The sequence below is a fragment of the Ursus arctos genome, unplaced genomic scaffold (genome assembly GCF_023065955.2).
Source record: "Ursus arctos isolate Adak ecotype North America unplaced genomic scaffold, UrsArc2.0 scaffold_5, whole genome shotgun sequence".
In the NCBI taxonomy this organism is placed as follows: domain Eukaryota; kingdom Metazoa; phylum Chordata; class Mammalia; order Carnivora; family Ursidae; genus Ursus; species Ursus arctos.
This window is the reverse complement of record NW_026623067.1, coordinates 35,922,451-35,932,687: the sequence shown is the minus strand read 5'-3', so window position 1 is coordinate 35,932,687 and position 10,237 is coordinate 35,922,451. Positions and strand designations below refer to the sequence as shown.

General features: G+C 45.8%; 1 protein-coding gene across 2 annotated transcripts; it reads right to left on the bottom strand.

Annotated features, from left to right (window-relative positions):
* Nucleotides 1-124: 124 nt before the first annotated feature.
* Nucleotides 125-10,140, bottom strand: KIF20A (kinesin family member 20A). Of its 2 annotated transcripts, none has more exons than XM_026508069.4 (19): nt 9,998-10,140; nt 9,352-9,537; nt 7,922-8,011; nt 7,698-7,817; nt 6,910-7,048; nt 6,375-6,562; nt 6,162-6,288; nt 5,785-5,979; nt 5,568-5,679; nt 5,392-5,460; nt 4,816-4,959; nt 4,503-4,668; nt 4,224-4,388; nt 3,955-4,094; nt 2,978-3,080; nt 2,275-2,473; nt 1,942-2,033; nt 1,568-1,705; nt 125-691 (listed from the first exon to the last, which is right to left on the bottom strand). In XM_026508069.4, the coding sequence occupies exons 2-19, from the start codon at nt 9,514-9,516 to the stop codon at nt 374-376; spliced, it is 2,670 nt and encodes an 889-aa protein (XP_026363854.1). In that variant the 5' UTR covers nt 9,517-9,537; nt 9,998-10,140; the 3' UTR covers nt 125-373. The 2 variants fall into 2 exon arrangements, with proteins under 2 accessions (XP_026363854.1, XP_057163135.1); XM_057307152.1 differs by having other exon boundaries at nt 10,016-10,120.
* Between the last annotated feature and the right edge of the window lie 97 nt (nt 10,141-10,237).

Below are 10,237 nucleotides of genomic sequence, written 5' to 3'. Positions count from 1 at the left end.
TCTCCACTGCCACTCCTGTGCAAGGTTCCAAGGGGCCCAAGTGATGTTTAATTTTCAATTTTTTCCCTGTTTTTTAAGTCCTGTTTTAATGAATTTGTTAAAATTGGAATTCAAACAAAAAACATGAAAAAAACACAAAAGCTGTGAACGATATGTTTATTTAATATAACTTTTTGTGTGCATAGAAACCATATAAGTAAAAAAGCATGAGATTACATAGGTGATTATATTACAAAAGGGAGGAAAATAACTAGTGTCTGTATATTGCATTCTGGATACAGTTCCAGGTATTGGTAAAGCTTTTTAAAAGAGACCTATTTCTCAAGCAGTGACCTGCCTCAGGGCAATGACTGCTCTCTCCTTCCCCATAGCCTTAGTATTTTTTGCCAAAAGGCCCAGATTTGAGTAAAGGGGAGCGCCGTGAGCGCAGGATCCGGGCATAAGGGCTGCAGTCTGTTGAGCTTTGGCAGGTGGGTGTTCTAGGAAGTAAATTTCGAAGAAACGGTTTCTTCCCTGGGGGCTGTTGGTTTGGTTGCTGGTTTTCCTGGTTGGCACCAAGGCGCTTTTTGGTAGAAGCCTGGCCTTGGAGTTTTAGTACAGTATGATACTGCTCTGCGATACATGCTGCCTTCTTCCGAAGGTCCAGTTTTACTAGCATCATGTTATTCTGCAGCTCAGCCAGGGTCTGATCCTAAGGAAGGTGAATAAAGTTAAAACAGTTTGGTCTGGTGTATTAGAGAAACTAAAGGGCAAGGTAATACATGCCATCTCCTACTTAGTTACTAACAACTGTTTTTACAAAGTTTAATTCTTTAAAGTTAGAGCTTATTGAATAGCGGGTATTTTCTCTAAGCCCCAAACGAATAGCACTGAATAGAAGGACAATTTCTAATATATGGCATGAGCTTGAATAAGTTTACTTAGACCTCCAAGAGCCCTAGTGCCTATGTATTAAGAGCTGTGTTTAGGGGCACCTGGTTGGCTCAGTCAGTAGAGCATGCGACTGAGCGCAGAGATTTGAGCCCCACGCTGAGTGCAGAGATTACCAGAAAGAAATAAACTTAAAAAAAAAAAAAAAAAAGCTGTTTACTCTAAGTTTTTTTTTTTTTCACTCAAATCAGGGTGCATTTACTGACAGTTGTCATAGCTAACTTGTTAGTGTTTTGTCGTAGTGGTAATATAACGGTTTCTTAAACTATGCATTTTGGCTTTTTTTGTTTTTTAAATATAGTTTTATTTTTTTAAGTAGGCTCCACAACCAATGTGGTGCTCAAACTCATGACCCCGAGATAAGAGTCACATGCTTTACTGACTGAGCCAGCCAGGTACCCCTTAAAATCTACATTTTGGATGAAATATGATAATATCTACTTCCATAGGGTTGTTATAATAGAAATTGCTTATAAATTACTTAGCATAATACCTTGTACTTAGTAAATAATTTTATTTTGCAAAGAAGATAAACTACCCTCCCTCAGGACTAGCCCAAAAATCTCTGCCTTTTTCTGCTTCTCATTCTTCTTTCTGGAGTGGGCTGATGAGAGAGAAGGAGATATATAGCCCTAACCTGTTTGATTAAGATGTCATCACAAGTGGTCAAGGCTTGGCGAAGTTTTCCTGCCCCAGTGCTGTGGCAACAGGCTCTTTCTGCTGACTGGAGAGACTCACCCAGTTTCTGAAGCTCTGTCCGTAGCAGCCTTATATTCTGAAAAGTAGGAACCACATTGTGGCCAAGATCGACCAGGAGAATGAACTGAAGGAATTGGATAGCCGTTTGAAGAAAAGTAAAATTAGAAAGGCTAGTCAGCTAAATGAAGTAGACACTCTGCAGGACTGTGCACAAAAAAACAAAAACAAAAACCCTGGTCCTCATAAACCACAGGTACAGGGTTGGAAGTTGCCTTAGGTAAGAGCCTGGTAACAGAGAAAGGTGTAAATTACCTTTTGGCCCTCCTCTAATTTTTTGTCCACATCAGTGGTAAAGGGCTTGGCTGAGGGTGGTGGTTCCAACATTTTCTGATACTTTCGTAGTTCTGAGGGAAGGAAACAAGAAACTTCAGTATGTAGGCTTTCTAGCCTTGGACATACCTCTTACCTAAATTAATAGTAGCTTGCAGCAAATATAAAAAGTGAGGCCATGTGCATCCTAGAGTGAAAGGTCAGGGGATGTACCTCAGAGTTGAGGAAATTATGGAGTTGGGAGTCTGGAGGCCAAAATTTGAAGAACAGTTCTCTGAACCACTCCAATGCTTTGTGCCCTCTCTCCTTCCTTACCTTCAGAGGTGGAGTTTAGCTCTGCTCTGCACTGTTCCAGTTTAGCTTTAACCTCATGGAGCTGCTGATTGGAGGCAGAAGCTGCCAACCTTTGTGACCGCCGAAGGGACAGTTCAGACCCTGATTGTTGAGGGGCTACTGGCTGCTGTCTGGCTTCGTGCAAAAGAGCTTCTAGTTCTTCAATTTTTTCATCCCGTTCCTAAGAGGGAAGCAGAGAGCACAGTTCCATCCAGAGTCAGACAAATCCTGCAGGAACGGATGACTGAACAGTGAACAAAACCTTCCCTGACAGTTATGCCTCAAAAGCCTGTTAGCAGGGTGCCTGGGTGGCTTAGTCGGTTAAGCATCTGACTTCAGCTCAGGTCATAATCTCCGGGTCCTGGAATCGAGCCCCATGTCAGGCTCTGCCCTCAGCAGGGAGGCTGCTTCTCCCTCTGCCTCTCCCCCTTGCTCATGCTCACTCTCTCTCTTTCAAATAAATAAATAAGTAAATAAAATCTTAAAAATAAGCCTGTTAGCACTTAAGCCATTTCCAGGTCAACCAACTCTTAATTCAAAGAATGACACCTATACAGTACTAAAAAGACTAGAAAAAAACTGAGTTACATATTCTTGCCCTACCAGAGTTTATAAAATCTATTTCCATCAGACAAGCTAGTGATGGGAATCAGTGGCTAGTTGGGGCTGCTTCAGGGCAACTCACCTGAAGCTCTTCTTGATAAAAACTTGTAAGTGACTCCTTGAGGATCTTTAGTTTCTCTTCATACATTTCCTCTAATAGTTCCTTCTGGGTGTCCAAATGTTCACTGTCAGAGGAGAAAAATGGATAAAGAAGATGGGGTTTATATATGTGCGCGCGTGCACACACACACACACACACACACACACACAATGGAATGTTACTCAGCCATAAAGAATGAAATCTTGCTCTTTGCAATGACATGGACGGACTGAGAAAGTATGTTAAGTGAAATCAGATAAAGACAAAATACCATATGATTTCACTTTTATGTGGAATCTAAAAAACGAACCAAAACACAGACTTTTTTAAAAAACAGACTTAAATACAGAGAACAAACTGGTGGTTGCCAGAGGGCAGGGGGTGGGAGGAATGGGTGAAATAGCTAAAAGGAATTAAAAGGTAGAAACTTCCATTTATAAAATAAATAAGTCACAGAGATGAAAAGTAGAATATTAGGAATATAGTCAGTAACACTGTAATAATGTATGGTTGACAGATGGTGACTACACTTACTGTGGTGAACATTGAATAATGTATAGAATTGTCATATCTCTAGGTTGTACTTGTGGAACTAATGTGTGTCAATTATACTTCAATAATAAGTTTTTTTTAAAGATAGACTGAGTGGCGGGAGGGGCAACAGGAGAGGGAGACAGAGAGTCTAAAGCGGGGTGCACGCCCAGTGCAGAGCTCAATGTGGGAGCTTCATCTCACGATCCTGAGATCGTGACCTGAGCCAAAATCAAGAGTCAGATGCTTAGCCACCTGAGTCACTCACGTGCCCCCATAATAAACTTTTTTTAAAAAAGAGAAGAGGTAAGGGAGTGAAGATTCTGAGGAGTTGGGAGGACAGGGCTTGAGGCACAACTCTATCCTAGTCCCTATTCCCCACCCTCTGGTCTAGTTGACAGACCCAGAGCGGTCACTCCAGCTGATACCTGCACCACTGTTCCCGTTGTTGCATCTGTTCCACCATCTCATTGCAAATCTCGTCACGGAGCTGCATCTCCAGCTGCAGCTTTTCCTGCCGTTCTTTACAAAGCAATGCTTTCATGGCTTCCACCACCTGCAGGAGCTCCTGGAGGGACACACAGTTCAGAAGTGATCTGAAGGTCCATGCCCTACAAAGGTAAAGGCCCACCTGGAAGACAGCGTGGAAAATATATAGCCATCAAGTTGCTACCCCAGAGCTTTCTTGCATTCTCACCTCCTTGCCATACATGGAGATGTCAACTTCATTTTCGATGTCATCATCAAGGCCTGGATCTGTCTTAGCTCCCATCTCTAAGCTGGGAGATGCCCGTAGACTGTGTTCCTTGATGAATGACTGTAGCAATGGGAATCCCAGGTGCACAGGTGGAGCATGCACAAGCTAGGTGGGGAGGAGGTGGGAAATCAATTGAATTCATAACTAGTCCCTAGTAGATTCCTTAAATAAAGGTACCAGCCCAAATTGAGCACAACCATTACACCTACAGCTTCTTACCTGGCTGGCAATGGCTGAGAACTTGGCCACATGAAGGGTCTCATCATAGGTAGATGCACAGGGATTCACATTGACAATCATGCAGGAGCGGCCTCGACCTGTGAAGAAGCCTTGGAATACTCGAGTCAACTTGCTGTCACGGAAGGGAACCAGGTTCTGTTTTGACCTAGCAGCGGATCAGAGAACAGAGCTGTGAGCACAATTCCAGCCCTTGGAGTATCCCAGCACCATCCCCAGTGAGAATCAGGAAGTCTCTTAGCAAACTGCAGTGCTCCAGACCATCCCAGCCCACGGCTTACAGTCAGAAGCTCACCGATTCTGCTGGTTTTGGCGCAGGGCAGCAATACAACGGCCCAAGGTGTGCAGAGAAGTATTAATGTTTCCTGCTTCCTTCAGCCGCTCGCCACTTTTCTGATCTTTGCAGCGCTCTGAGCCAGCCAGATCACAGAGGGACAACCTTGAATGATGGACAGGATCTGACATAAGGACCCCACATGTTATGAGCTTTCCAGCCCTTCATATAGCTCTGGGGAGGGGAGGACCCACCAAGGATCTCTGTACCCAAGGAAGCAGAGCAAGACTCTAACAGAAGTAATTCCCCTGAGGACCTCCCTTAACCCCTGCTTCCAGTACCATTTATGACCAAGAAGCCCACATTTTTTTTTTTTTTTTTAAAGATTTTATTTATTTATGTGACAGAGAGACAGCCAGCGAGAGAGGGAACACAGCAGGCAAGTGAGAGAGGAAGAAGCAGGCTCCCAGCAGAGGAGCCCGATGTGGGACTTGATCCCGGAACGCCGGGATCACGCCCTGAGCCGAAGGCAGACGCTTTAACAACTGCGCTACCCAGGCGCCCCAGAAGCCCACATTTCTAAATGGAAAAACTTACTCGCTGATTTTGGGGATGATATCCCCTTCCCCCTGAAGGTGCAGGATTCGTATTGAGAAGATGCTGTGACTGGAAATGAAGAAAAAAAGAAAAGTCACTGTGTATCTTCCATGACCAGGTGGAGGACTCTTGTTTCCTAGAACACAGTAAAAAGTTGACTCCCATAGCCCACTCACCTGCGGCTAGAGTTCTGGTTCAGATGGGTGCTGGCAAAGCTCTGGTTTTTACGACCCACTTTGAGCAGTTTCCAGGCCTCCTCAGCATCCTGAACGTGAATCCAGTTGAGATCTGAGGCAAAGAGAAAGGCATATAGAAGATGGGAGCACCTAACTTGTCCAGGTTTCTCCCAAATCCCGTTTCAGGGTTGTTGGCAGGCTCCCCACCTTCCCATACCTTTTACATAGGGATTGCCATTCTGATCTTCACAGAGCCGCAGAGTCTGCCTCTTGCGCTGTTGGCTAGGTGGTTCCAACAGGTCATAAAGCAGTTCATTGTAGATCTCAAAGAAGGAGATCCAGACAGAGAAGCGAATGTTTGCAGGGACACTCACAGGGGCAGTGTCTGGCTGTGCCCATCGGTGACTCGTTTCTGGGGAAGAAGCCAGTGTATAGGGCAACAGCTCTAGAGTAGTCCATCTCCCCTTTGGCCTGCGGTGGCCTTGGAAGGAGCAGCTTAGGCTGAAACCTCTGGTCTATACCCCTGGCAGCCGTTGGGAGCAAGGGAGTGGGTTTCTACTGTTACTTGGTACAAAGCCCAGTCATGGTACATACCATCCAGCTGGCTACTGCTGGTCATATGACTGGAGGAGAGCCCAGCGATGCCACTGTCAAAGCTGGTGCTGGTACCCATCCGACCTTCAATGTAGACACTCCTCTTCAAGGAGGTGGACAGCTCCTCCTGGAGGGGCCCAGGGAGAAAATAAGCACAAAACTTTCCACAGATTTGTCCTCTTAGCCCCACCTCTGTGAACACCAGCACTTCACCTCTTGGAGGCCTCCATTTAGCAGGGCCAGTTTCTTCATTTCCTCCTGTCGGATCTGCTTGCTGTCTAGCCAGATTACCTCATTGAAGAGTACAGGCTTCAGATCAGGCGTTGGATGAAGTTGGCCTTGGAGGCTATTGAAGATCAGAGCCAAGGACCGGGGTAGGATCCCTCCATCCTTGATGGTACCTGGAAGCATGTGAAAGATGGACAGCTGAGCGCTCTTCCCAAATTGAAAGCATCAAAAGGCAAAGAAAACATCATCACAGGGGCACCTGGATGGCTCAGTTGGTTAAGCATCTGCCTTTAGCTTAGGTCATGATCCCAAGGTCCTGGGATAGAGTCCTGTGTTGGGCTCCTGATCAGTGGGGAGTCTGCTTCTCCCTCTCCCCTCTCCCCCTGCTCTTGCTCTCACTCTCTCTCCCTATCTTTCTCTCTCAAATGAATAAATAAAAAAAACTTAAACAAAACAAAAAGCATCATTATCCATCATTACAGGCCAATCAGCAATTCTGTGAGGCCTACTACTCACTCACCTTGAATTGTGTGGGTTTTCCCTGAGTTGGTGACTCCGTATGTGTAAATGAGCCAGTTCTGCCCTTTGAGTACATCCTTTACCATCTCCTTCACGGTCAGGTTGAAGAAGGATGCCTGTCCCACTTCTGGCCCAAAGATCTAGAGACAGACCCAATTTCTCAGAGGCCCATCCCTCATCTCCCACTTGCCTCCTGTACAGAGCCAGCAGATGTGTCCCTTTCTGGGTGACTGGCTCTGAAGCTTACTCAGGCAACCTCTTCCTGCAGTGCTGCCAGCTGCTCTCCAAACACTGAAGACTAAACCACTCTCTGCCAGTGCATCTTTCATCCAAATCAACAAATACTTCCAGGTACCATCAAGGATGGAGGGATTCTACCCCGGTCCTTGGCTCTGATCTTCAATAGCCTCCAAGGCCATTGTGTGTGTAGCAGCAGACTACACACACGATGGGACAACACAGTAATCACAAGTGTGGGCTTTGGAGATGGATAGTTCTAGATGCAAGGCCTAACTCTACCACCGACTAGCTACATGGATTCAGCAACATACCTTCACTGAGTCACAGTATCCTTACCAGGAAGACAGGAACAAGAATGATAATAATAATGGAGATGTTGGGAATTAATGCACATAAAGTACTAGATGCACTGACTCGCACATGAGTCCCCCAAATTATGGACATGCATATATAAGGAACTCACAGTCAAGTAAAAAGCTTCTCCTCTAAATAGAGAATAAAGTTACCCCTAATATGTTGGTCCTTGTTCATAAACCAGTACCTCCATACCTGGGAAAAGGTGAATCTATGGGCAGCTTGTCCAATTCCCCGCTCATTGCTCTTCTGGGCAAAGGAATCCTTGGGTGCCTGTAGAACAAGGGTCTCCACATTCTCAATACGGACACAATCCTGAGAAGGGGTAAAAAAAAAAAAAATCACAGAAGGAAACAATCCTGGGAACGTTTCCTGTATTGCATCATTCCATCTTAAATCCTCCCTCCTCAGACACTCACCTGATCTTCCTGTCGTTCCAACTCTGAAGGTAACAAGGGCCTAACTCTCAGGTATACTTTCACCTTCTCTGTACTATCCTCAGATGGAACCTGTGACAGAATTCCAGGCCGGAATCAGCAGTTACTTCCAAGGAGATGAGCAAACAGCATATTTCCAGAGATTCCTGCTAACATTATCCCCACTTCACCTCAAATGTCTGTATAGCTAGCTGCTCTACAGTTCCATAATCACTCCAACCCACAGGGGTTTTTCATTGCTTTATCACCCTTCACTGTCTTCAGTATCCTGGAAACATGGCCTGCCACACTGACTTTCTGAATCAGAACTGGTTAAGTAGTATGCAAATCAGCATGTGGTATTACAGCAAAACATAAGCACCTTGGAGGCAGACAAACCTAAATTTGAGGGGCGCCTGGGTGGCGCAGTCGTTAAGCGTCTGCCTTCGGCTCAGGGCGTGATCCCAGCGTTATGGGATCGAGCCCCATATCAGGCTCCTCCGCTAGGAGCCTGCTTCTTCCTCTCCCACTCCCCCTGCTTGTGTTCCCTCTCTCGCTGGCTGTCTCTATCTCTGTCACATAAATAAATAAAATCTTAAGAAAAAGAAAAAAAAAAACACCTAAATTTGAGTTCCAATTCCATCATTTAGAAGTATGACATCTTGAACAAGTTTAGATTCTCTGCCTCTGTTTCCATATCTGTAGAATTGGGTTAATAATAGAACTCACTTCATTCACTCAACAGATGTTTAGAGATCTGTCTACTATGGCCTGGGAAATCTAAGGCTCTGGTTGTCCACAGTCAGGGACATTATCAAGGCTCCTGTTCTCATGAAATTTTCTCTATAAAAGAGGAGACTTTCTAGCAGAGTTGTTCTCAACCAATGCCATTTCCCTGCCAAGGGACATTTCGCTGTCAGGGGCAGTTTCTTGGTTGTCACAGTGGGAAGGAGCTAGTGACATCTAGTGGGTAGAGGCCAGGTATGCTGCTAAACCTCTTAAAGTACAAGACAGTCCCCTAAAACAAACAATTATCTGGCCCCAAATGTTCATAATGCTGCAGCTGAGAAGCCCCAGCTTAGCATAAAGTCTCCATAAATGGAAGCTACAGTTGATATTGAAAACATACTTAATGGCAGTATGGTCTTGTGCAAATTATTTACACAACTAGGCCTCATGGGGAAGAAGATAGAACTATTAGCCTTCCCTTATAGGACTAAGAGTATGCACGTGAGAGTGGTTCATTAATGGAATGCAAATAATAGTTCTTATGGACACACAAATTTACATTTTTTTAACCTTTCGTGCTCTTAATTTTGAACTGATCTCTCAGACCCCTGGGACTGTTGTCTTTGACCTCATACTAATTCTGCATGGAATGGTAGGCTGAGGATATCACTTTCTGCTGCCAAGCCACTGTCCAACTCTTTTACCTGCTGCTTATCCTCCAGGGAGGTGGAGATGACCGAGCAGTCTGATATCAGGTCCTTGCGTACCACAGACCCTAAATCTGCAGCTGTGGACTCAAACATGGGGGAGACTACAACCTCCTCATCTGACAGCAAGCCGGCTGGCGGAGAAAGGATCCCTTGCGACATGACAGCAGGGGCAGCTTAGGTCTACAAAGAGACAAGAGTGGGTAGGGAGGAGAACCTTAAGGGACAGAAGGGGCTGCAAATTCTAGGTAAGAAATAATTTCCTTGCCCCAGGACACCTTCCTCTCGCTGCCTGAATTCCTACTCCCTTATCTCTTCAAACGCCAGTACAGGGGTAGGGGATAAGAGAAGGAGTTAATCACGTAATCCAGTCTTAGGCATTTCCGACCGCCAAAAGGAATGAACAGATACCTCGCTCTAAAAGCAGCAGGCCACACTCTCATTAGGGTGCCTCGCCCACCGGTATCGAGGAGGTGGTATAGTTCCCTTGGGGTCCTTCTCCAACCTCACTCAGCCCCCAAGGGAGGACAGAGGTATTAAAAAAAGAAAAGAAAGGATGGCGGCACCTTCGCTTTCTAAAAGCCTATCCCGCGAGGGCAAGAACTGGTACCGCAGCTGGGCTCCGGCACAGCCGCAAACTCACCGAAGACGCGACACTCACTCTTGCTCTGGTACCGGCTCACACACCCTGCTGCCGAACCTGGACTTTCGCCGTCTGAGAGCACAGCTCCACCCACGAGGCGCACCTTTGTTACAGATACAATGTTTTAAATTACGCGCTGCGTTCGTTCGGCCAATCAGAGAGCGAAGCCTGCGGCTACCAATCAGCGCAAGGAAGGGGGGTGGATAATACTGGTAGACCGTTTGCTCTGGCTTGACCTCT

Coding starts and splice junctions, on each gene's coding strand:
- KIF20A (XM_026508069.4), bottom strand. CDS start 9,516: ATGTCGCAAGGGATCCTTTCTCCGCCAGCCGGCTTGCTGTCAGATGAG. Junction 7,818..7,921: donor TGGAACGACAGGAAGATCAG/GTGAGTGTCTGA, acceptor ACCCCTTCTCAG/GATTGTGTCCGTATTGAGAA. Junction 3,081..3,954: donor CAACGGGAACAGTGGTGCAG/GTATCAGCTGGA, acceptor CTCCTCTGACAG/TGAACATTTGGACACCCAGA.